The sequence below is a fragment of the Cinclus cinclus genome, chromosome 8 (assembly GCF_963662255.1).
Source record: "Cinclus cinclus chromosome 8, bCinCin1.1, whole genome shotgun sequence".
NCBI classification, from domain to species: domain Eukaryota; kingdom Metazoa; phylum Chordata; class Aves; order Passeriformes; family Cinclidae; genus Cinclus; species Cinclus cinclus.
In genome coordinates, this window is record NC_085053.1 from 21,871,285 (window position 1) to 21,898,944 (window position 27,660).

Consider the following 27,660-nt stretch of genomic DNA (forward strand, 5'->3'; position numbering starts at 1 on the left):
TGGGCTACATCCAAAGCACTGAGGGCAGCAGGGCAGGGAGGGAGGGAGGGAATTCTTCCCTCTGCTCCACTCTGGTGAGACCCACCTGATGCTGTGTCCAGCTCTGGAGTCCCTGGCACAGGAGGGACATGGAGCTGTTAGTAAAAGACAAGGATACATATGAGCCTGAATTTTGGTAGGGGCTGGGTAAGAACTTTGTAAAAATTAGAGAGGCGGGAAGATGAAATACAAATGCCAGGCTGTAGGAAGTGTAAGAATCCAGAAGGTCCAGAGCCTTTCAATGCCTTCCCGTGTGAATCTTTATGCACAATGTTAATTCTTGTTACAGTGAAATCAGTTCTTGAGTCAGTGACAGGTAAACTGAGCAGTCTGAAATCCCAAGCAAAAAGAGATACCTGTCAACCTGCTAAGAATTGTTTGCCTTTGTAAATTAAACAGAAATTAAAGTCAGGGAAACAAAAATGAAAAAGTAGGAACTTTAGATTTAACAGTAGTAAAGATGCTTAGAGGTTATTTGCCATTGCTGCTGTAAAATAAGCTTTATTAAATTGTTGTGTTTGGAAAAAAATACTTTAGAAATAATACACCAACTTCTAAGGTCAGGCAGGCTATACCAAATATTTTAAAAATTGATTTATCGAGTAACTGTCAAGTTCTTTGGGAAAAACACAGAATTAAAAAGAATAGAAACCTCATAGGTGGAAAACAACAAAATGCTACATCCAAATAATTGAGTGAATTTCCATGAGAGAAATGCTGTCTGGAAATATGCTTCTTGTGTTTTAATTGCCCTGTCAGAGAAGATGATCTCATTAAGTTTTGTTTCCCTTATTAAAATCCATGTGTGGGTCCTATAAGTGATTCCATACATCAGCTATTTGTATTATCTTTTACTAAACATCTGAGTTGGTTTCAAATTTGTGTTATGGATGAAAGGTTGCAGTAAATGTTGAATCTGATCATATGGGTGTACTGTCTTTTAAACATTTCTGGAAGCAAATCTTATTTTGCTGCTTTAATATGTTTGAAGTCCAAATTAATCTTACACCTAGATTAGCATTACTGGGATGTGATAATGGATTAAGTACTGATCTTTTCTGCCCCCTGTTTCATCAGCTGCTTTCTTCTGCAGGAGTGGTAATTGCTTTGGAATGGAAATCTTCAAATAGTATTTCAGTTGATAAAGATTTGTGCAATATCCATGCAGATACTTTTTTGCATTAAAAAGGATTTTTCTACCATTTATTTTGACACATGTTAAATAGTGTAAGAGATATCAGAATGTGAATCATAATTCCTGAAAGAACTCATGTAATAGCTGTATGAGTCGTCTTGCAGAAATAAAAAATCGTAACGTGGAGATCAGCTCATGAAAATCTTAAAGTAAAAATATGAGTATCAAATAAGAAATAGAACACTTATCCTAAAAAATATGTAATGCTGCAGGACTGACAACATACAAAGTAGAACTATGATTAGGGGACAATGTACAGTATTAGTTCTATGAGAAAAATACAAACATTAGTACTAACAATGCAAGAAAACTGCTAATGTTACTAATGTTAATGAGATCTCCTGTGTTTTGGTACAGGTAAAAATTAATCTGTGCTATTTTGATGTCGACTGTTAAAAGACAAAGCTGTCAATCTGATGGAGTTTCAAATTGAAACATAACATAATTTCAGTTTCGGAGTCCAAATAGAAACACAAGTCAGCTTTTAACTTTAGATGAATTCACCAGGACAGCAAGTGTTAAGAAGGATAATTAAGATAATATAAGTGAGGCTTTTAATGGACTTGCAGCTGTGCACATGGCCACCTACTGCATCTGACTGAGATGGAGCAGCTTTATGTCCTGTCCTTACCTGGTCACCTCCAATCATTTGACCATGCCCCAGTTTGCAGACAGTTTGAGAATTATCTGAGAAATAAGACCATTTATGCTGTTTCTCAAGGACAGTCTTGAAACAATGGGAAAAACTCAATTGCAGTATTTAAGGGCAGCCAATATGCCACTGAGGTTGCAATAGTAACTGCAGGTTGCAGGGAGGAGATTAAAGCTTCACTAACAGCGAAACATTAAATATGATCACTTGCTAAAAACAACTTGAACTTTCAACAGAGAAAAGGCATAATTTTATAAGAAATTGATTTTTGCACATGGGAGGTTGCATTCTGATGCACAAGACATAATACAAGCTAATGCTTAAAGAAAAACAGGATAGCTCCCATTGTCCCTTGATGCTGGCTAAAGTAGAACTTTCTTCTAAGTACATCAAATTATAATTTTAATTTTTACATGCAATACAAGATGCTGATGCATTAACAACAGTGGCAGCAATCAGAGTTAGATCTGAAATAATCTTTTCTCAGTTAAGAAAGATTGCATCTTCATCTCCAGAAGCTGTTCAGGAGAGATCTGTCACTCTCCTCCTGTTGCAGCATTAATGGTGGAGATTAATCAACCAGTGTATTTTGAAGTCCATATCGTAAGTAAGTGCAATATGAAATTTAATAACCAGGTCAAAATACGAGTAGATACTTTCACTGATTAACATAAAGGTGCTAATTCATTTTTCAATGGTAAAAATATCTGTGATTAGAGATGCAAAAACCTGAAGTAACAGCTCATAATAGTTACTGGTGGAATTGCAGTCAAATGACAGAGCCTTTGGATTCTTGGTAGCTCTTCCTTCTGGAAAAAATCCTGATCCACAGTGTTTCAGGAGTTTGATTCCGACTCTTGGAGTGCATCCTCTTGTGGAAAGATGTAGTGATTTAGTTCCATCCATCCCAAGTGACACATCTGTGGCATAAGAAGTAATTCAGCTGAGACTTTTATGTATCAGCAGCAGATGGATCCTTCTGTAGTCCTCATTTTCTGGAAACTGGGGCTGAGAGTCTTGCAGCAAATCCCTCAGAAGTAAACTGTAGTGCAGTAGAATAATGGAGTGGAGTAAAAAGCCAAAAAGGTTGATTGTACTAAAGTGGATTCACTGAAGGTGGGCCATAAAACAAACAAAAAAGTGCTCCCACAGAAAATGGCAATGGCAGCCGTAAAATCAGATAGTAAAGGAATCCTACCATGAAGACAAAAAAGCAAAAAATAATTAAGCCCCCCCAGAGAATTAAACTAACCAGAAAACAAAAAACAAACAGGCTTAGGACAGGGAGACACAGGCATATAGCAGCAGCCATGTTGCCACTAAAAAAATCCTTAATCGGATTAGGAAAATTCCTCTTGCCCTAAGCCTTCACAGTTTGCCTGCTATATATATTGTAGGCTGTTTCTGAATGCCTCCATAAATTGCACATCTAGAAAATGCATTCCAGAAACCTGTAGCTTTCAAGCCTTTTGTTTTCCAAAGAAAGAAGTTAGTTGTAAAAGAAGGTGCTGGAAATAATACTGTAATCTGTGGTGCATAGGAACAAAATTTGCTCTTGTGGTGTCTTTGAAGTTTGTATATATACAAATGAATATGTGTGAGCTTTCCATTTATCCCAGGAAAACAGAATTTCTTTGTGTCTGTGTAGTAATAGAAATTGTGTGTATGTATGAAATAATGTATAAACACTGTCCAATTGTATCTCTTTAGGACCAGAGTATTTAAACACTTCATTGCTGCTGTTCTACAAGCATAATCTTCTGAAAATCAGGAACTTTTAGTTTCCATTTGGAGCACACACCTATTTGTATACATAATTTCTTGTGCCAGCATTGTCCTTTGTTCTGAGTAGCTTTCCTTCTGTGGCAATTTTTCCCTCAATTAATCCGTGAGACTGTTCTCGCTGCAGCCAAAGACTTCTTTTGCTGGAATGATGGCTGCCAAAATTTGAATATTCATTTTAGATAAACTGGAGGCACTCCTTGCTGAGCTGTGGAAGGCAGTGCTGTCACACTGCAGGTGTTTGAAGACACCTCTCCTCTTTTGACGAGAAAGACAAGTTATTTCCTTTCTTATGAAAACTTGTTTAGTGGTGGTTGGAGGGTATTTTCTAGTTTTAGGCTCAAGTATGTATTCCATAGGAAAATGAATTTCAAGAATAGTAGCAAGCTGACTTGGCCAGAAGTCTGGGATTTTTCTTGGTGAATGACATGCCCAGAACCAGACATGGCATCATAGCTGCTGATGTGCTTCTGATTGAGCTAATGCCATTATAATAATTTCCATATTATGTTCCATCCCATTCTTGATGCTGCCTGTTTGCCTTTTATTCCCCAATTACAGCTGTCCACTGTCTTCACAGTTTGTCCTCTGTCCTTTTTCAAATTAGTGCTAGTTTGGCTGTATGTGGGTGTGTGAGTAGTTAGTTGTGGATATCCTGGTTCTAGCCTTGTGTTGACCACTCACCTGATAAACCCCTCACACTGCCAGGATTTACAGGAAATCCACATTTGCAGTACAGCAGTATCTGCTATTGCAGAGTATGCTGGAATTAAGTTAGGAAAACTCAATCTAAATGGAAATCTAAAAACTCAAACTTTTATCTAACATTTTGCTGTAACAAAATAACAACACACTTTAAAACTTCCCCGTTGGTTGTTTGGGTCTTTTTTTGTTTTGTTTTTTTTTTTTTTTTTTGTATGTAAGATTTCTGAACGTACAGAAATCACCTACAAGATTACAAATTACATCACCTACAAATTGCATCTACAACATTAGCCACTCTTCTGCTTGACCATCTGGGATACTGAGAATGCCTAACCTGCTCAGAGATACAGGAGTGAAAGTAAAAGAAATTTCTAATTTGTATGTAGAACAGGGGACAACAAAAAGGTTGGCTGTCATCAGCAAAGAGAGAATGCCTCAAGTCAGCATTTAAGAAGAAGCCCATAAACTCAATAAACCGAACTTGCTTTTGGATAGATCTCATTTATTTCTAATTTACTTAATAACAGTAGAATGGGAAGAGAGTAAGTTTAATTACTACTTAAAGGAGAAGGGAGAAGCTTAATTAACATCAGGTTCCAGTACCTGACATATTGTTAAACATAAGATACAGGTAAAAATCTGGTGTCCAAGTGAAGAGTTCTGCAGTTTTTGCAGAGAATGCAGACCACATGATGGAGCAGGTTTTCCATGTGTTTCTGTGTGTGGGAGCCCAGGTTTGCTCTTAAAGTAAGTGAACTGGACAAAGTTAGTGGAGGGCCTCAGAGGTGAGACCTGCAGGACACCACAGGGGCACCCCTCTGTACTGCTGCTGAGGATGGACCTGACCTTTTGGATGAGATCTACCTTCCAGGCAGTGCCACTGTAGCCTTCTGTACTGGGGAGGCTCCTGCAGCAGAGATGACATCCCCAAGGATAAGGGAAGCTGACTGTGATAGTGGGTGATTCTGTGAATAAATGCAGTGAACTCGGTTTCTGTGTGGGAGGTTCAGGGAGGGATGCTTACCTTGAGGTTGCCAAGTGGTTCATTGAAATACAAGGTTTTTGTGATAACATTCTCTGTAACACCTGCCAGTTCTATGTGTGAGAATCTGTAGACGAGATGAGGAGCACACGTGTGGACAACACAACGGAGTAAAAAGGAAAGAATTAGGTGTGATGGGAGCTGATCAACTCATTGAGAGCAAAGGCTCCTGCCCAGGAGGAATACTGCACCCCAGTCAAGACAGAACTGTGCTGTGGGCACTAAAAAGGAATGTAGAAGGCTGAGGACAAACCCACAATAGCACCTCTTTTTGGGGTTTGTGAAGCACTGGCCCAGACTGAAAACTTCCACTGTTGTGAATTGTTCTAACTTTGCAGCTTCCCTGATCTTATTTAATGCTTCCTTATTGTTGCAGTTGCCTTGAACTGAGAATTGGTAGCACGGCCATGGAACTGTATTTTTGGCTATTACAGGCTGGGTTTCCTGCCCAAAGAGATTCTGTGATGCATTTCTTCTGTAATATTTCTGGTAAATTTAATCTGCAGAGCATCTTCCCTGCTCCCACAGCTTAATCCATGAATTCTGATAAGTAAATACTGACAACACTATCCCAATAGAGACCCTGTGGGCAGGTATGTGGGATGCCTGTCACAGAGGGTGGTTGTTTGGTGCCAAATATACTTTTGTTTTATTTTTCAGTCTTCTAGAATTAATGTAGAAGCACTAGTAAGTTCTGCTTTGCTTTATGCCTAGTATTGCACATGGTAGCTCCCTGGCATTGTAGACAGATTCATTTCCCTTACCTGTGTCTTGCTATCATATTGTTTATTTGCCTGTGGCTTTTTGAGCCCCCTTTTTTTTTGCTCTCTGCCTGTCCCAGGCTCCAGAGACTTATTTGCTTTGATAGGAATACCTGAATATGTGAAACAAAAATGTTCTAGGCATGAAGGAAGCCATAGATGGAGATTTTCAGACACTAAAATGAACCTAATTACCCACCTTTTCCATTGAAATGAATGAACATTTGTGTAGTGAGGTTCCAATATTGTTTTGAAAATGCTATTTTTTTTTTTTTTGGTCAGTCATTTGCTTTAATGGTGTCTAGGTCTGAACAGGCAGTGGGATGCTATTTAAGTACACTGAAATGAGGAAAACTTAAAGTATTAAGATTGAAAATAAGGTTTTGCTCTTCTCAGTATGGTAAGTTTACAAATAATTCTTTCAAGTTTCTATAAAAGTACAGATTCTCCTTCCTAGAACCAGTACACATTTAAATACTCTCTGTCCATTTGCATTTAATGTTAAACTTGGGGAGAGAGGCTATAAATATTCAATTAGAATAAAATGAAAATGGGAAAATGAAAAGAATATTTTATTAATCTATAATGTCTATTGATTTTTAAATAAGTAGGCATAATGTCTATTGATTTTATTTTTTTAAGCAGGCTGTACATAGCAATTTAAGCACTCTGGACATAAGTGCTGGGCAGCTTCTTACAGCTTCAAGTGGGGGAGGGAATATGACTTAGCTTCATCTGAAAAATAACCCAACACCATGTTAACAAAGCAATGGACTTTCCCAGGGGCTCACCTAATAAGACACCAGGCTCAATATGTCTGAAAAATGGCTTTTACGTATTTTTGTTGCCAATCACTGAAAGTTCTTGTGTCCAGGTGAGCCATCCTAAGATTTTTCTTAAATAAATACTAACCTGACTTAAATTTGTTTTTAAGATAAATACTTCTATGAAATTAAGCGATGGGCAGAAAAGAAATATTCAAGAAATATTTAAGAAGTGGAATTAAAAAACAGTAAAAATAGAGTGGTACCTGTCACACAGCTGTTTTTTTTTTTTTTTTTAAATCCCATATGTGAGAAATGATAATTTGAGATGTTAAGTCTAAATTGTCACTAAGCACATATGTAAATCTGGACTGAACTGGGTTTGTTTTGGATGTAAGTGTGTTAGAGAAATCCCCCTATAGCCAGTCATTTGTAATTCCTTGACTACATGGTGGGTTTGCTTTCTGGAGTTAAAATTCTGAATTCAACAAGTACGAAGTCTTCATTAAAGATAAATTTTTAAATCTCCAAGACTTCTTTTCTCCTAAGTAAACTGAAATGCTTAAAATACAGTGGTGAATTTGGAGCAATGTTTCAGCTCCAATAATAGGATTTAAATGAGAATCACCATCTTGCCTTTTCTTTGCTGTACTTTTTACTTTGTGAGAAACAGAAGGCTGAAAGAGCTTTGATCCTGTTAGTCAGTCCACCTTGCAACTATTTTTTCAGTTTCTGAACTGGTTCTTTTTTGAAATGAAAATTATCAGTTATCACAGAATTTAAATTTGGAGAAGAATTAATGAAATTAATTCAGTATTTTGTGTATGCACTGAATGATTTTGCAGGATCACTTTAATGCTTTTACTAATCCTTTCTTCTGGCTGCTGAAATTGCACTTCTGTTGTGAGATTTTGGGAGCACCTGTACAGCTTGTGGTAGCACTGCCTGAGAGAATGTGGAAACAGGGATTAAAGAGTTAAACATCTAAGGGAAATACACCGAGAATTTTCTTGATGAAGAAGATAACTTATCATACCAAGGAGCATGGGTAGGTGGCTGCTGCCAGGAAATGAAACCTTGAGTCATTCTTTGAAAGTTATTTAGGTTAGTTCTTCACAGATGGTCACTAAACTTCCATCCTTTTCATTATTTCTTTGCAGTTTGGTCCCTTTCAAACAAAAATGTAGCAAGTTCAGTGAAGAGTCTCATAAGGTTTTTTCTTTTCATTAGTTATCACAAGAATTGTTTTATTGTCCACAGCAAACATTATTTGTATAGGAGGTCCTCTAATGCACATAGCAGTACATAAAAATTGTAACTTCTACTCTGAAAAAAGCTGTTGAGTTGGGGCTGATTGTTAGTGGGGTGGGATAGGCAAAAGAAAATTACAACAAAGCTTCAAAAACAGCAGTGGGAAATCATGTGCAGAGTTACAGACCTGGTTTTTAGGAGCTCACACTACTTTTGTACTTAAATGTTTTGAAGTTTTTTGCCTGTTAGATAGTTTGCCGTTTCCATGCTGCTTTTTCTTTCCAGTATGAGTAGCTTTTTTTTGTAGCTTTTATGAAATATGTATCAGAGGAGCAGGGACTTTGGTTCTGGTATTTGAGTTCTCCTATGGTACATTACAGACATGGAGTTAAAAACATTGTATTAAAGACTTTTTGGCTCCCCAGAAGCTATTCTGAGCTGAGTGCTTTAATCATGCATTGAATTCAACCTGAAAGTGTGAACAAGGCCATTGATTAGACTCGCAGTTTTGAGACCTGTCAAGCTGAGGAAAAGCCCCTTCCCAAATCCTCTTTGAAGAAAGAGACTCTTCAGGGACAATTGGTGATGAATTTTCAGGTCTTGCGAAGTCTTTGGAAATTTTTTCTGTACCCATAAATGCAAACAGGAATATACCTTAAAACCTGACTTTAAAGTCAACAGCTGACTTAAAAAAAACTTGCAGTTTCTTCTGAAAGGAACAGAGGATGAAGAGGAATGTACAAAAGAGAAATTACAGTGCAGAGAGTCCTGAGTACCTGCAAGGCTTTTCCTGGTGATGAAGTCAGTGTTTGTTCTAATTTGAAGTATGCTAAAGGACAGAAGGCAGAAGTTATAGATATTGATTAATATCTTTTGTCTTTATATATTTTCAAGAGAATCCATATTTATAATTTAAATGCAACAGAAGGAGAATCCTAGCCAGAACATGTCCTTGTAATAGAATCAGCTGTTTCTGTCAGTCCATTACAGAGCACACTAATCGCCCATCAGAGCTAAAAGTCATTAGGCACAGTCTGCACTTTCTCAAATCTCTGCTTTGGGAGTGAGTGCCTGTATTTTACCACTGCTTTAATTGGGGATGAATTTTCCTTGACTCTGAAGCAGATCTCTTGGCACTGAGTAAACCTGAATTATCCAACTATATTAAATATAGGGCTGTTCATAAATAAATCTGTAAAAGATGCTTAGATGTATCCCATGTTTTTTCACAGGAGAAATCTGAGTGATCAAAAAACTTCAGTTTTCTTGACATTTGTAGAATTTATGATATACCTGAAGGACAGGGCTGGATGTGGTTAATTTAAAAATATGTGCAGGGATGAGGTTGGTCAGTTTTTGTGGTTCCCAGCTCACCTGTCTTTCATTTTGAAAGCAATAAATACTGCTTCTGTGAGATATATTCTGTCTCTTCTAAGCCTGAAGTTTGTCTTACCTGCAGCAGTAGAAAACTTTCCTCACAATGGGTTTGATCTGTAAATTAATGCTGGTTTTGGCCTAGCACCACTTTCCACCTTAGAGCATTGTCACACTGTTGAACCCTTGAAGTTAATATAAGATTGTAATTTTAAAATCAGAATTCAGTTGCTGATTATTACAATTTTGTCTCACCGAAATGGAGAGGACCATTTTATTAGTTTTTTATAAGATAATTTTTGTCTTTATGATTAATTTAAATATGCCTAAGCAGAAAAAAAACCCCAAATAACTTGGTTGAAAGTATGTGTTAAAGATGGTAGGAAAGCATGTTCCAATTTAATGTTTGTTTTTTTTTTTCCACTGAAATTATTCTTTTTCAGAACTAATAATAAAAAGTTGTGGTATAAAGGCTTTATGTTATAACTGAAATGAGTCATGCTAGGTGTGTCACCACCTTATATATCCAGGGGGAGAATATCTCTTCCTATACACATAATATGTGTAAATGTCAAACACCTGTGGCTTTTGCTTTTGGTGTAAAAAAAGTACTTATTTTTGGGGAATTAAGCAACAGAACCCTTTCTTTCATCACTTTTGTCAAGGGTTTAGGTTCCAGTGTGGGGCCCAGCAGGCATGAGAAGTATCAGAGACCATTCACTTTTGAGGACAGAAAGAGAAGTTAAAATTCTCTTGTTTGCTTACAAAGGTGTAAATACTGTGTGGCTCTGATTATGCCAAATTTTCACACGGAGCTCAGCATGTGCATTTCTTCATTAAGTGGATGATGGCCCGTAACTATTCCTTTTACAGAAAATGATCAGAGCACTCTGTCTGTTCCTCCTTCCGTGTTTTTGTGAGAAGCAGTGATTTGAGAGGGGTAGGCTGAAGTGCCTCATGTAGCTTAGCTAAGCAATGGAAAATTACATCTGCTTGTTCTGTAAATAATGTCCAGTCAGAGCAGATGTAATTAACTACTGAACTTAATGCATGCTGCGTGAGGTTACAGATGCTATCAGTCATAAACTAGATGAAGGCCAGGGAGCTTTATTTGCTTGGAATTCCTTTTAGAACTAATTACTAAATATCTTTAAAATTGATTGCTTATGCTTTCAATTTCTGAGAGTGTTTTCCCGTATCTATGTGGAATGGACTCGATGTAGCTTTAAGGAAGGATGGGAGACACCTTTATTGTTGAGGAACTAAAAGATTTCTCTTCCCTGGAACTTTCATCCAGAGCTTTATTGTTAGGAAACCTGGGATTCTTTTAGGGCTGCCCAAGCTGTGCAGCTGTCTGGCAACACTGGCCTGACACATTTTTCTTTTTGTCTAAATTAATTGAGGAATAGACAACTGTAAAGATAAAATTCTGTTGATGTGTCACAAGTCTTTGCCTGACATTGACAAAGCAACTGGGGACATGGGGAAAAAATATCTTAATTAATGAATTAATTTCTGCCTGTTTGCTTTCAAACACTTTATAACTGGGGAGCCTGGTGAGAAACCAGCCTGACAGACTTGGACTGGTGAGAGAGACCTGATGCTGACGTTAACACTGAACTGACCACGAGCCTTTTGTTGCTTCAACTATGATGTTGAGGAATATCCAATTTATTTTAATATCATATAATATCAATGTATTTCAGTAAAATTTTGGTGGTAACCTTTGATTTTTGTTCATGGTCTGTATTAACAGTGCACTGAATGGATATGAGCTGATGATCCAGGCCTGGGGTTTTCATGAAATGCTCATTGTTTTATATAATTTTTATGCAGGATAAACCAGAAAGGCTCCAAACTCATCAAAATTTTGTTTGGCTTGGTTATTCAGTTTTAAGGGATATTTAAAGAGATTTATGGATCACATTGGTTGTCAGGTAGCCTTGATGACAGCTAATTTGTCTGGAAACAACCTTTTAAGGAATAGATGTGTGTATAGTAGAAATGTCAACCAACTTAATCATAGATTAATATTAGTATGAGCCTACCAGGGAGAGAATAAAACTGGATTTGTTTATTTGTAATGCTCTTGGCATTTTTAGCAGCTGGGACTGTTTCCTTGTGACCATTGCATGCCCAGTCTTGAAGGAATTTTTGGTGCAAGTCAAGACAGAGTAATTTTAAAAGTGGTTTCTAACAATAGCATTGCAGCTGCAGTCCTGTAGGGCTCTGAGATGAGACTCTTCCCTGCATTTTCTAATATTTTGCAGAACGTGACCTTTTGACTGAAATTTCTGAAACTGGCGCTGTCTGGCAAAATGAAAGAGAATTTTGAACAGTTGTTCCCATTATTTGGGATGACTGTTCAGTGCTGGGCAGGCTCTTTCACACATCAGGGATCTGCTTTGTAGCCTTGTAAAACTAGAATTAAGTAATGAGAAAGATTAATGGGCTGTCTAAGCTGTGTGCTTTATTACTCTCAGTATTCCTTTGCCTTTGGGCTAATTTGTGCAAAAATATATAAGGAAGATTTGGAGCATTTATTGCTGATATTATTTCTCAGGTTTTAAAGTATAACTTTTTTTTTACAGAGGACTACCATGTGTCTCACTTTTTATTTTGTTGCTACACATACACATTTTGGGTTGCTGCTGTTGTTTAATTTGGGGAATAAGTTATCATAATGGCCTTCTGGAGCTACTGCTATTGCAATTTATGGATTTTCTGTTAGGAGAGTAAATTAATAGTTTTTCTTTTGCTTTGCTATTTTTTTCCCTATGCTTCTGCACCCCATCTAGGACTCTGGGTTGCAAAATTCAAGCTGTAATATTTAAACTGAATTTTTCCTGCTTGTGAAATTACACCTTAAAAACATTGTCTCTTATGCACTCTGTAAAAGTAACTTTGGCAAGCGTACTTGAAGAGGGCTGCTTCTGTGGTTGGTTTTATTTTTTTAGACTTGAGGAAAACCATCAAGTTAATAGTAAATTAGTTTGCTGATGTGTAAGGATTGAACAGCTGAGTTATTGTACCCCGGTTATTGTGGCCAGGGTTCTTCGATGTCTTAATTTTCAGAAAACGCTCTCTGTTCAACCACAGCTGAAAAGTTTGGGATGGAATATAAAAGTAAGAATTGTCTTTACTATGGGAAGAAAGAGACTTGTGCTTGACTGAGGGCATGGAATCAGAGTGACCCTGTGCTCCTGGTCCTGAGAAGCAGAGATGGCAATGAGTGCTGTGGAGGAAATGGGAGTTGGAGGACTGCAAGTCACTCACTGTGTGGGTGCCACCCTGCCCTGGGCTGCAGTGCCCACTGAGCTGTGGCAGCTGTGGAAAAGCTGTGGCTTTTCCTGGGGCTGGGCAGCTCTGCTTTCATCCCTTGGGAATGTGGTTTGCATGCATTGTTTTTATTGCCATTTGCCAGTCCAAGCCATGACGTGTGGTTTCAGTCCCGTTTGTTGCCATGAGCAGTGGCTCATGGTGTGCACTATGTAATGTTGTATTTTGGGCTGGAAAACATGATGTAATGTACAAAATATGGAGTAGACACTCCAGCTTACTAAATATATAAATATATATACATATACATATATATATATATATATATATATATATATATATGTACACATTGGAGTGGGCACTGAAATATTCTGAGGAAAGTGTGAATTCTTCCCCGTTTTGAGATGTATTCTGGAATTACTTTAGGTCAAGTAACAAAAATCCATAATCTTATGGAAAGCCCTGAGGTTAAGTGATATGAAAGGTTAGTGGGAAGCTTCTGGTCACATATATTCTCGACAGGTTAATGCACAGATGTGACCTGGATCCTTAGCTTTGCTTACCAAGGAATAAGTTTCTGTTTCCCAGTCAGAAGGTCGGGGTGGGGGGGGAATAATTTGCTGTGCTTGAGAATTGTGCTTAAAGTTTAAAGGGCTTTTAGCTTTATTTCCTTCTGCAGTAACTCTAATTTGAAATAAATCCAAAGGCTTTTTTTTTTTTTTTTTTTTTTTTTTTTTTTTTTTTTTTTTTTTTTTGCTGACTAGTGAGGGATTTCTAAGCTGAAGAGAAAAGAAAGGCTGGAAGATCTAAAAGCATGAAATGCATCATTGGCTGATTTGTGACCTGTGGTTCAGAAGACTGATATATACTGAATATTTAGAGAAATAGGGCTGTCTGTTAGTTAAACAACTGAGGGTTTTCCCCCCCTTTGGTTTTATATATTAGAATAGTTGCAAATGGCATTTTTATTGTCATGCAACTTCTGTTGAGGTAGAAAATGAATCAAAACAATAAATTTATTTTGCTTTGAACTTGTAGCGTGTTTAGGGTAGCTCAGGGTGAACAGGTACACTGTTGATCATTCTGGTGTCACACACGTTTTTCAGGAAGCTGTGACACTTCACCACTGTGAGGATGGGATTTCTTAGGAAAGGGTGGTTCCAGGTGGTTTGGCTGGTACTGGGGATATGGGGGGATGCCCCAGGACTGAGCTATCCATGGCATTTCGGAATTTGTGTGATGGCAGACATAAATTCAGTAGAGTGCAGAGAATGGTCTGGGAATTAAATCCATGTCCTCTGAATATTTTGAATGGTATTGGCAAGAGGCTGGGTACTAGTTTTCTGTATTTTAAGTATCTCTGTAGCTAAGCAGATGATCTAACGGTATGATTGTGAATTTAATTTCTAAAAAGTCACTAAATTAGAGAAAATATCTGCAGCATATTCCATAGGTTCATCAGACTTTCAGTACAGATACTATTTTAGTGTTGCTGTTTAAAATTCTTCACTGATGAGTTTGGGAAACAAATTCAGATGTAATCATTTCTAGACAGAGAAATTGAGAACTGCTGCTTTTAATAACCATTTACAGTGATATGGTGAAAAGAAGGAAATTATTTTTCCTGACAGATTCTGATAGGAGAAAGAAAATCTTAGCATGGGGTGTTTTTTTTTTTTTCTTAATCACCATGAAAAATTCCTTCCTGTTAATCTGATGGATGGATTACAGTTTGTCCTTGCATGGCCAGGTTGTACTTTCCATCAGAATTGGAGATTCCAACCCTCATTATATCATTTCTGTAATGCAAATGGTTATGTATAGAAGGAGATTTAATTAATCCCCTGCTGGTTGGTAGTATACCCTAAAGCAAACACAGTCAGCAAAGGGAAAAAAAAATTAAAACAAGAGTGCATGGTACCAGGTCACTGACTGTCAGTGGAATTTCATCATCTGTGAAATATTAACTTATTAACTGAAATGTATTTACTCTTATAGCTGTAAAAATATTTGCCTATTGTCCCAACTGGTATGAGAGTGAGCTACCTTAGGGCAAGGGAGCCAAGGTCAAAAGCAATCTCAGGAATCATGCTGTCTGCTCTGGCAAAAATAGGGAACATCCTGTGTGGTGATGGTTCTCATTTTAATTTGCAAGGACTCCATTTAAGCTGCCATCATTGCAGGCTGCAGCATCCAACTTTGCCTGTGGGTCTGTGCCATATGTGCAGATACATATTCAAGGACAAATTGCAAGACTGAGAGAAAGTGACAAATTTGAATGATGGGTTCCTGTTTTTTCACACTTTTATAACATAACATGTCTGCTGGAACGATGTGGGTTGTATTGTAGGTCAATGAACAAATAGATTTCCAGACTTTATTTCCGCTCCACATTGTGCACACACCTATGTAAAAAGCCAGCACTCTTCCTGCTGCCTGAAACATTCCTGTTTTCAGATGCAGTTTCTGTATCTATATTAAAAAAACGGAATAAATTTTTCAGTATCTATGTACTAAACAATATATTTTGCAGACAGAAAAATGATCTTTATAAAGGCTGGTATTTTTTCTCTTTTAGCCTTCTTGCTGCCTGTAAAATGAGGATCGAGTCTTATTGTGAAACCTCTTCTGTAGCATGATATGGTGTCCAACTGATTTTATGGCCTCATGATTGAGGTGATGAACTTAAGATAAATGGAAATATAAGGAGCTCTTTTAAAGGCGGATATTTGAATCAGCTTTTCATAAATTCCATGATGCTGAATTTCTTTCCCAAGGTTCCTTTTTAACTGCTTTTCTGAAAATCTGCTGCTTCTTTTGTCGTGTGGAGATCAAGTTGCATGTTTAATAATTATGCCTTGAAATGTGGAACTGGCACAAAAAAATTAACTTTCAGAACAGTCTGTTCTTGTCATTTGGGTACTGCAAGATTTAATACACTCCTTATTTTTTAGGATCTGTGAAAGTAGTTCTTTATTTCTACTTCTGAAAGTTCTTTGTGAATAATGTGCACTAATATTTTAGAATGTTCTTATGCTACTTAGCACTTCATATAAATCAAATATAAATGTAAGCCTCTGTTTTGAGGGTTATATTGTTGACCTAGAGAGCAGGTGGCATGGAGTAATAATGGTAATATAAATATAGCTACTGGCAGCACAAGTGCTCAGGGAGGCAGATGTGCTGTCAGAAGGGGCAGTTTGGAATCTTGCAGGTTCATGTGTTGTTCTCATCAGAAGGGTGGTCTTTAATGAAAAATGTCCTTCAGGATAAACTAGCATATTGAAAGGATTACAGTTGCACCCTGTAAATAGTGTTTCAGACCAAGTAGTCACAGCTCAGCACTCTTTTATTAGTTATCTCACCTCTTAACATGTGATTTATTTTTTCAGTATACATGGACATGTAATGCCAAACTCCTTTGTGGTGTGAGTGGAAACCAGTTAAATCATACCACCTGCCTCATAATTTACTAACTAAAACACTTAATCTCTACTACAAACGATACTATATATGATTCTGAGTAGACTTTAACTTTTATAGTGTGCTTGTGAAATGCTCTTGGACTTTTTTCTTGCATTTTTCATAGTCATTGAATCACTGTTTTTGCAGTGCTAACTTCATACGTTTGAAATCACCCTGTCACTGGAAGATACAAACTCTCAGTTGGTCCCATTTCACACAGGGAAGTGTTGAGCTGTCTTAAGACCCAGCTGAGTCTCGACCCTGTGAGTGTATCCCTATCTCTGGGAGGCATTTTCATTGTCCACTTGATACCCTGGAGATCTGCAGTTGTCTCCTGGGCATCCTCAAATAGGAAATAGCTCAGCAGTTGTCTGCAGTATGCTCCTTTCTTCTTTTGATCTCCAAGCATTTTCTCTCTGGGATGTAACTTCTCCACACACAAACTCCCTGGTGATTTGGGAAAAGCAAATCTCAGAATTACACTGCTCATGGTTGTGTAATGTCCAGCTCTGGTGCTTTTGTCTTGGCCCCACCGTTCATGTTTTGGGGAATTTATAGGGGCTGTGACCAGTTTTGGAGAGGCAGAAAAAGGGCAAAGAGCTGGGAGGGTGCATTGTCATTTCTCCAGAGGCCAGGACATGATGGACTTGTGTGGCTGTTAGGGTTTGTGGAGGGGATTTTAAGACTATCATGAAATGAGGCATAGTGGAACAACAGGTATAAAAATTGATTGTTTTGATTGTGTTCTTTGTTGTCAAGACCACAGTGGTATTAAATGTGAGCTACTACCTATTGATTCCACAGCTGCACTGTGTTTGTCAAGGTGGAGGTGCAGAATGAAGACAATTCCTACATGGATAGGTAATATTTCAATTGCATTGAGATGTCATCTGCCAAGTCTTTTTTGCTTCCTTATTTGGAAATTTGGTTTCCAAGGGAGGCTTTCAGGAACAAAGCCCCAGGCAGTCCTCCTCCTAACCTTGCATGCATTTAATCCTGAATTACCTACATTATAGGAAGTATTAAAGGTCATATTGTTTGGGTAAAGCAAGCATTCCGTAAAGGAAAGGATTTGTCCATTCCTGTTCCTGAACCATGTTTCATGTGATGTATGTCTGGTAATTACAAGTCACGATTACCAGAGCTGTGCTGCTGCAAGGGAGTGTTCTTTCTTTAAATGACTTTTCAGCTCTAATGACTAGAGCAAAGCTTGTAAAAATGAATCCTAGAAGTTCAAAAACTAGAAGGTGGTTATAGAGATTTAAAGGTCACAGTTTTGCTGTTTCATCCAGTGCTATGAAATTCCAGAGCTTTATATATACATTCTAAAAATTTTTAGGGCTTACTGTGTTGGAATAAACAGAAATATGTCATTTGAATAGAAAAAGTGCCTTCTGCCAAGAGGTGCCATCTTCTTTAAAAAGCATAAATTAAATACAGCTGTTCATATGATGAAAGAGATGTATATGCATGTCTAAGTAACACGTTATCCACAGAAGCAGAATAACATATAATACCTATATCCTACCTGGTTGTTTATTCATTTGCAGTAGCAAAAAGCTGTCCTTGCTATGTAGGCTTCACAGTGGGAAACTAATTCTTTCTAACAAATGAGAGTGGAAGAAGTACCTTTTTTAGAATATAAACCACACAACCTGTTATAGATGCTAACGATTTATTATCTTACGCACTTGAAGTGTTTTGATTAGATCTTGACAAGTTTGTCTGACGACAGGAAATTATTTCTCAGTGCTGTAAGCTGTCAGCCTTGCAATAATTCACACATGGAATTTGCTCGGTACTGTTAAACTGTAATGAAATTTCAAGTTACGGAGAACTAATACTTGAAAATAATAATGGCACGTAAGACTTATTTATTTATTTATTAGTTATTAGTGGCTGTAACTTTCTGGTATCTTTAAAAAACTTGAAGCTGAATCCTATATATTACCGATCACATCAGACACTGCCTGTCAATAACCTTGTTAGTCATGTCAGTCAGCACAAACACTGTAGCTAAAGATGGAAGAGAGATTACCTTACCAATGTTATGGATTTGATTTTTTTTCTATAGATTTTTTTTTTCCTTCAATATTCAGTGAAAACACTGATTTTTATTTTTTTTTTTCCTTAGAGGGGATAAGAAACACATCCCCTGTGTATCAGTACCCTGACGTGCAGTTGGTTTTGGCTGTGCTGGTGCCTGCTGGGCGCAGCCGAAGCGAAGCAGCCGGGGATGAGCAGAGCCCGCGCGAGGTCCCGCCCGCGCCGATGTTTTAAGGATAAAACCCCCGGAATCGGGGCCGGGGCGGCGGCCGCGGCTGCCACCTGGCGGTGCCCGGCGGGAGCGCAGCCCCCACAGCCGGGCGGGGCCGGGGACTGCGGAGCCGGGGGTGGACAGTGCCGAGAGATGCGCTGTGTCCAGTGTGGACAGTGCCGAGAGATGCGCTGTGTCCAGTGTGGACAGTGCAGGGGATGTGCTGTGTCCAGTGTGGACAGTGCCGAGAGATGCGCTGTGTCCAGTGTGGACAGTGCAGGGGATGTGCTGTGTCCAGTGTGGACAGTTCTGGGGGATGTGCTGTGTCCAGTGTGGACAGTGCAGGGGATGTGCTGTGTCCAGTGTGGACAGTGCAGGGGATGTGCTGTGTCCAGTGTGGACAGTTCTGGGGGATGTGCTGTGTCCAGTGTGGACAGTGCAGGGGATGTGCTGTGTCCAGTGTGGACAGTGCCGAGAGATGCGCTGTGTCCAGTGTGGACAGTTCTGGGGGATGTGCTGTGTCCAGTGTGGACAGTGCAGGGGATGTGCTGTGTCCAGTGTGGACAGTTCTGGGGGATGTGCCGTGTCCAGTGTGGACAGTGCCGGGGGATGCGCCGTGTCCAGTGTGGACAGTTCTGGGGGATGTGCTGTGTCCAGTGTGGACAGTGCAGGGGATGTGCTGTGTCCAGTGTGGACAGTTCTGGGGGATGTGCTGTGTCCAGTGTGGGCAGTGCAGGGGATGTGCTGTGTCCAGTGTGGGCAGTGCCAGGCGATGCGCCGTGTCCAGTGTGGACAGTGCAGGGGATGTGCTGTGTCCAGTGTGGGCAGTGCAGGGGATGTGCTGTGTCCATTTTGGGCAGTGCCAGGGGATGTGCTGTGTCCAGTGTGGACAGTGCAGGGGATGTGCTGTGTCCATTTTGGGCAGTGCCAGGGGATGTGCCGTGTCCAGCAATGCCCTCGCCTGGGGATGCCCCCGGGCTACTGACTGCAATAAAAAACACAGAATCCCCTGTCTGCCTTTGCTTGTGCTGCTGAAACCCGAAATGCTGTTCAGAAGTGGAAGTTGTGTTTGGCTTTGAATTTTTTGCGATAATACGTAACACGACCAAATTGTGTGTTGGAGAAAAGAAATCCCAAATAACCCCCAAAATTCACTCTATGGCATTAATTTTTCCTTTTGGTGAGCGTGTGAGACCATACCACAGCAACTGCAGGCACACCACGTTCCACACTTCTGGAAGTGGTTCGGTCTGATGCTGATGAGGTATGTAGGACAGAATTAATTACTGCCTTGTCTGTGCTCAGGCTTGAATTTCAAAGTTATGTTTGCTCTGTTGAGTGCTTATGATTTTTTGACTCCAAAGGCAATGATTGTTTAGGCAAAATGAGCAACTTTCGTACCCCAGCCTGGGCATTGTGAACGTGCAGCAGCAGAGCTGTGCAGTTCTACACTGAGCATGCGCTGGGAAATGGCCAGCTCTTTATTCATTCCACCTCAATTATTTGTTGATAAATAAATTAGTAATATGTAATAAAAAGTAAAATTAACTCAATGCTTTAATTATTTTTTTTTCCAGAAAGAGCTCAGTCTCCCCAGAAGAGGAAGCTTGTAAGTATAATTATTCTTTATTCATCCCTTGGTTTATTTTGAACATATATAGCTGTTCAGTTGTGGAAGTAATTTAGAAGGGCAGATGCTCTGTTTTCTCTGTTAAGCATTTTCAAGAATCTGTCATGGGCTTGAAAACAGCTAGCTTGGATTTCTCTGAGACTGAAGCCTCTATTCATTTCCTTAAGTGTAGCAGGAAAAGCAGTGGTAGTGTAAGCTTACTTCTAATTACCAGCTGGAGCTGATCCTGGTGTGGAAGGAGCTGTGGTGTTGGGTGTTGCCACTCCACCATCGCTGAAGGAGTCACTGATTATTTATGCAATATGGACAACTTTGATCACTGCTCTTCAAACAGCCTGTTGACAGAAGTCCAAGCACAGAGCTCCTGGGCCACACAGGTCAGGTGTTTGTGGAGCAGGCAGCCTGATAGAGGTATATCAATAAAGTAGTGCATGTCAGGAAAAGTAGGCTTTTAAAACTGTGATTTAAACAAACAGCAACATTTTTTAATGCATTATGATGATTGCAGAATTTTAGTGAACTAACTTGTGTTTCAGTGGTATTATGAGAGCTTAGCTTCTGCTATGCTTACAGATTTATGGCGGAAGAAATTGCATTATTGATTGCATTATATAAAAGAGAAAGCTTTCATACTCCCTGCTATTACATTATGATATAAAATTGTTTCCCAAAGCTTGTGGACTAGTCATGAAGCTCACAAAAGCTTATAACCTCTCTTCCTCAGGTTTCTGGTTGTAATGAGAAATTATTTTCAGTCTTTCATTGTAAGCTATCCCTTTTGTATAAGAAACACTGTTTGGAAAATGCTGTGTAGAGCTTGTCATTCAGGGCTGAACAATACAGAGGATCAAAAGGTCTTTTTTTAAAAGTGGGGCATGACCAGACCTTTTTGTTTAGTTCATATGACAATGATAAACCAGTCAGGGAATTATTTAAAGAACATGAAGCACTGACTGGTTGTGTTTTGTTTTTTTTTAAACCAGTATGCCTCAAAGGCTGGCTTAACGAGATGTGAGAGATTTCTAAGACAGGTGGTGTTCACCATTTGAATTATGAAGGTTCTTTGATCAAATAGTGGAGCAGTGAGTTACCAGTAAGTTTCTTGTTTAATGTAACTTAGATATTTTTGCACAAAACTTTTGGAATTGAAATTGGGGATGCCAGAGATATTCCAGCTCATTCCAGCATGGAGGTGGGTATGACACAAGACTATTTACGTATTTCCATTTGAGGTATCTTGAGATAAAAATGAAGTGCTTCAGATGTGTAGTGTTTTAATTACTGATGACTAAACCAAATGACTGAATATTTTATTTCTGTATTACTTAACTCCTGCAATTTTCATTACTTCACTTTAGTTTTCTTCTGCAAGTGAGTACATTTTGAGATGGCACTACGTGAAGAAATTTAGCAACCTGTGTCAAGAAGATCCAGGCCATAAATTTTTAAGCGCACGGTTGCAGCTATTAGTGAGGCTAAAAATCTAAAAAGAATTGAAATGTCTTAGTTGCTTGTGTTATCTAGCTGATTATTTGATTGTAGTTTCTTGAATTACAGATTCTATAGTCAAGTCAAGTACTAAGTGTAGTCCAGAACCAAATGATGTCTTGTTGTTTGAGAAGTTTTAACGGCTCATGAAGTCAGTAGTGCATTGTGGCTGATGTAGAGCTGTGTTGATGCTGTACTATGAAATGTACAGGCTCTTGTGGAGTTGATCTGCATGATTTTGCATGTCTCAATATTAGAGTGCTTACTTGATTAAAAAAATCCTCTTAGTTTTTGAATTAGAAATTAGAGAAATTTAGATCAAGGGAATAGTTATATGTGTTTAATATAAGGTAAAAATATACATAGTATAAATTTGTTCAACCACTCTGTCAAAAAAGGTGGCATTACAACTGTAGGCAGTTCTCAATTTTTCTGGAGGCTTTTCCTCTACTGGAATCAACTTAACAGTGAACCTCATAAGCAAAAATAAATTCTGAAAATAAAATTTATTCTGAAAAGCTGCTCTTGTGCTGTGGCTGATGAGCAGGGATAGTTATGGGTGTAGCCATGTCCTGATTAATTGGCTGTCAGTCACTGACTTTTGTTCACCGACAGAAGCAGAAGCAGGAAGGGACAGAAGGATGAAGTACCTGGCTCAGAGCCAGAAGCCCTCAAGGGGTGCATCCATTTTCTGCACAACTTCTTTGTAGCAGTTCAGTAGCAATTGAATTATCTACAAAAAATCAGCCACTCAGTATTTTTTTTGTGTGGTAGTCTGAAGGTTGGGGTGCACTTACTTCTGTAAAAAATTGTATTTGGGGAGGCAGTAATTATTTCCAGCCTGCCAGAAACAGAAAGAGGACTTGACTATTGCTGGTTTGGTGATTGCTTTGCTGGATTGTTGAATTGGAAAGGTTTTAGCCTGCGGATCAGCTCGGGTATTTGTCATTGCTGAATGGAAAAGGATGAGCTATTTCTGACAATGCTTCTAACTCTTTCTTTGTTTCACTCTCAATACTTCATATTTCCTGAGTAATCCCCATTTTATTGTGGGAACTGATTATAAGCAGGGACAACAAGAGTTGCTGTACTTATTTGTGCTAAGGAAAAGGAGTGGAGTTACATGTCTCACTGTTTTTGTCAGGAGAGCATGAGAAATTTTGTCACCTAAAGAAGGTCTTGGGTGGGAGCTGAAGAGAATGGATGGTGGGATGGAGCCTGTGAAGTCTGTTGATGAGTGTTGATGACTGTTTCCATATTAGCAGAAAGAAACATAGGCACACTGTAAAGGATGGCTTTACACTTGGGTATCTTGCAATCCTAATTTTGAAATAATCAGCACAGAGTGAGCAGACATGTAAAACAGATGGGGGAATTGTATGCAGGGTGACATTAAGAGAAATGCCTGATAATTTAGATACCATTTTGTTGTTAATGTGCTTAAAGTGTTTGTGTTTCTATAGGGGGTTATGTTTAAGGCACTAAAGGAGATGATACTCAGCTGAGTTGTAGGCTGCTAAGAGACTGAATAGTTAGAGAACAGGAATAAGTAGTTATATTTTGTCTCTGGTGTGGTTCAATAATCAGAGTTCAAAGTTTTCCTGTAATGAATTATGCATATAAATGTATTGGTTATGTTTTTCCCCATGCTTTGTTCACAAAAGAAATAATTACCATTCATGAATATTTTCTTTAGTTTCCAATAGCGAATGTGGAGTGATAGACTCAAACTTTGATCTCCAGCCTATTAGTCAAAGTGGTTTAATTATTTTCAGCCATTATCCTGTTCTGTTCTCTGTATAGAGATTGTTTTTCATATTGTTGGCTGCAGCTTTCACATGGTTTTGATGTGCACCTGCACGTGAATCTCAGCAGAGACGTTCCAGACTTGAAAGGACAAAGGTGGGGACTTTGCAGCAGGAGCATCCCGTGGTGAAGCACCTCTGTGTGTTCATGTGTTTAAGAGTAGTTCAGCACCCAGAAGATCAGGCTGCAAACTGCATTTCATTGTGGCTGCAGGATGCCCAGCACCAGCCTGAAGCTCTCTATTGCTTCTGCTTGCCTCCTTGGCTGTGCAATAGTCACTAAATCCAGTTGGGGTTGCCTTTGAGCCATCCCAAGAAACCATCCTGGTTTCTCGTTCAGTACCCCAATAATGAGAAATTAATAGTAAATTCAGTTCTTTATAGCATGAAACTTATTGACCTGTTCAGGCTTTTAAATGAAAAATGTGGATTTATATTTTAAATACTTATGGTTTCTAAGGCAGTGTTAATGGTGTGGGTTGCTGTAATTTTTGTGCTATCTAAATGTAAAATTTTCTAAAAAGTAAATATGGCTTTCCCATATTATATCCAAATTTGAAAAGAGTGATTTCCTCAGCAAACTAAATTTGCTAAACCAGTTTCTAACTTCAGCTGTAAGCTTTTTTTTTGTTAATTATATCCTGCTATCAACCATCTGTATCAAATATACTTTAAAAGGCTGTATACAAATGGAAAAAGAAAGTGGAGGCATAAGAAACATGAAAAAATAGTTTTGATCCAGAATATATCCAGCAAAAATACACCTTTATATGAACAAATATTGCAGATTGTTGTTTTGATGGTGATTGGTGCTGATAAAGAGTAGTATTTACCTGAAGATTTTATGTCTATCCCTGAAATATGGGAAACATAAAAGTGTTAGTTGAAGACATGTAAAAGCCTTTTACGGTGGTCTTTATTCCTTCTAATCACTTTTTAAGGCAGCTTATTTCCCCTGTGGGACTTGTTTTCTCTCATTCTCTCCCTCGTTCTCTGCACTACCATTCTATTTTAAACCTCTGAAGATTTTTAATTTCTTCTGCCCTAGACATTTCTGAGGGGGTCTCATTAAACAAGTCTTCATCATAATTTGTTAAACCTACCCCCAGCTTCTTGACAGTAAAATAACACAAAAACACACCAAGGAATTTCTTTGGGGGGGGGGATGTTGAACTACTTACATTCTTTTTAATGTTTAGACCTTGGAAACAATAAGAAGTTTGATGTCAGGAAAGAAAATTTCTGGCCTTTAGTGCTGGTTTACGTCTTTGTGCTGCCATGCTCAGGTGCTGTGGGAATTTCCTCTGTATCTGCAGAGAAATGGAGTATATAATTCAGTTTCTGCTCGTCTTGGCGGGTGAGTGTTTCTGCTGGTGATGGATCGATGCCATTTACCTGCCAGGAGCGAGTGCCATTGTCCCAAGAGTGGGAAAGCCAAAGTGCAGGAAGTGGATGAAAAATGGTCCTGAAAAGGAGTAGGGAGTTTTGCTGCTTTTTCACTCTGTTCTGATTTGGAACTGGAAATAAAGAAATAATGCCTCCAGTCAATGCATTCTGCTTGTGGTGCTTTATATAGATGAGGAGAGAAAGAGGTGCACTCTTCTGACTGCTCCATCCTTCTCTGCACACGCAGAAGCAGCTCACAAGCAGTAGGTCAAAAATAACCTGCTGCTCTTAAGCTGATCCACAGGGCTGGTTCTGGAGGTGGAACAGGCTGAATTATTCGTGTGGGGCTCCACAGCAGTGCTGCTATTCCTGTATAAGACTTTAAAAATAATTTGAAAGCATTGTTTCTTTAAAATAAGTGATTTGGTGAATCAAGAGTATTTTAGTCTTATGTATAGACTGTAATCTCAGAGACAAAGAATTTATGGAGGTTTCCATCAAGGATTTAAAAGTGGAAAAAGTATTTTGCGCAGTTTTTATTGTCAAGTTTCCACTACTTAATCCAGGCTCTCATTTAACAAGTACAACAGAATTACATGTAGCATACCAAATTTGTACTTTTAGTTGCTTGCTGCGCTGTGTTACTCCAGAGGCACAGTGTGGGGCGCAGGGGCTTTGGCTGTGTAAGGAACAGCCACCCTGGCCCTTCCTCCTCAGCCTGGCACTCTGCTTTCCCAACTGCTGAGAGATTGGGATTCTGTAGTGTGGGGATGCGGTCAGAATCATGGGAGGGTCTGAACATCGTCACCTAGAATTTGACTTGGTTGATGAGTACTTGTGAATGGTAGCCTAAATACAGCCTTGAGCACTGTAATATATATACACATACATACATATATGGAAACTTTTTTTGAGAAAGTAACATTCTTACAAATACACATTTAAAAAATGTCGGACATCATTCGGGGCAGTTTTTTTTAATTGCACAAAATCGATTTTGAGCCGATTGAAGTTGCTGCTTGCAAGCAGAAGCGTAAAGGGAACATTTCCTCCTAGTGAAGGCATCCGGCTCCCCAGGCTGCTGTGAGCGCTGCTGCTCTGTTCTCGGTGCTGGAATCCATCAAGTCTGTGTCCGGCGCACAGCTTGGGAGTTCCGGGAGGATGTTTTAAGCTGCAAGTTGTGCGTGTAGTCGAGGGGATTGATTTCCGAGCGAGGGCCGGTTCACGTGTCGCCGCCGGCCGGGAGCAGCTGCTCCCCGCGCAGCTCCGAGGGCTCTGCCAGGCCCCGGCTGCGAGCGCTGCCTCTGTTCTGCCGCCGCGCGAGTTTCCAGCCTGCTCCCCGAGGTCCCTGCCAGAATCCTTCCGAGCGTGCCACCGTCCCCCGTGGCTTTCCGCCGTCCCTGGGTTCGGTGAGGAAGGCTGAAGGCTGCTGGTGCTCCCGGAGCTGGGGGCTGATCGCGGCGGCTCGGCCGGAGCGGGGCACGGCCGCGCTGCCGGCGGCGGGACGGGTCCGCTATCCCCTCCGTGTCCTGCGCTTGTCGGCGCCTTCCTTTCCTTCTGCTGGGCTCCCTTTCCTTTCGCCGGAGGTGGGAATAGGCTCGCGGAAGATTTTTTAAATCTGATTTTTTTTTTAAATAAATAATTAGGTTTTTGCCATGAGCTGTGCGGTTAGTCTGGACCGTCACTGAACTCCCGAGGTGTCTCTGACGCTGAGGGTACATGAAGAGCTCGGAATTGCGCTGATTGTTCTGTGCTCTGCTCTGGACTGATAACAGCGGCCTCTCCTTCCAGCTCTAAGCCTCTTATGCTGGGAAGAGTCATATCAGTGTATCAGCACAATGATGAAGCGGAGGAAACAGAGGCTTGGAGCCCCATCTCTGCGGATCCAGTAAGGGCTGTTGTGAAAAATAAATTGCACGTAATCATTTCGAATTGAAGCTATGAAGAAGAAAAACCGGCCAGAATTTTTTGTGGCCGATAGACACTGCTTTGATTTGTTAGAACTTTCTTTATCTGTTGTGCTTGTTTGGCTGTTCACAAAATGTCATTTTGGAAGCATTAACATTTTACTTTTGTGGTGTATTAACCATGAAGTATAGCCAAAAAAAGCCGTGTTTTAATGTTTTTAGCTGGGATACATTGTGGTTGGATTTTGTCCCAAGCTTTAGTGTGGTAAAACTGTAGTAAAACTGAATGTTTGTAACTCTGTCTTTCTAGTTTGATCATTCTTCTGATTTAAAAAGCACTTTTAATAATCTGTCAGAAAACTGTCACAGTGTTAAAATCTTCAGAAACCTTTGCTACCTTTGCTATCTTCTAAAATTAAGAATGCTATTGAAAACTAGAGATTTGAAGCAAGAAGTCTTAGCTTACATTGTCACACTGCCACATATATTTCTACAAATGGAATTTTAACAAGCATTTCCTTTTTAAATGCTTTTCCTGTATAAGTGCTATGAAATCTACTGATGGAAACTGCTATTTATGATTGTAATTATGTTTATTATTTATATTAGGTAAAATTAAGGAAATTGTATATTTAATACTGTATTTTTAAGTAGAGGAGGTGAAAAGAATCTGTGGTGTAGTCAGTGGAGGGAGGAGCAGGCTAAGAGGCAGGCTTAACCTTTCCTGTCTGCAGACTGTAAAGCTCATCAGCTGTTTAAGCAGAGATTGCTGGTGGGGAGGATTTCCAGTATGTAAAGGTTGCTTTACTGATAAGTATTTGGATTAATCAGGAAATTTAAAGCTAGGAACATGGACAAACACAATTGACTTCAGGACT

The 27,660-nt window shown here is 39.3% G+C and overlaps 1 protein-coding gene across 2 annotated transcripts in view; it reads left to right on the forward strand.

Annotated features, from left to right (window-relative positions):
- MAST2 (microtubule associated serine/threonine kinase 2) overlaps positions 1-27,660 on the forward strand; it is a 188,852-nt gene that overhangs the window by 61,795 nt on the left and 99,397 nt on the right. For both annotated transcript variants that reach the window (XM_062497855.1, XM_062497856.1), the window contains exon 4: positions 20,144-20,175. In XM_062497855.1, coding sequence (XP_062353839.1) covers positions 20,144-20,175 — 32 coding nt within the window. The remainder of the gene's footprint in view (positions 1-20,143; positions 20,176-27,660) is intronic.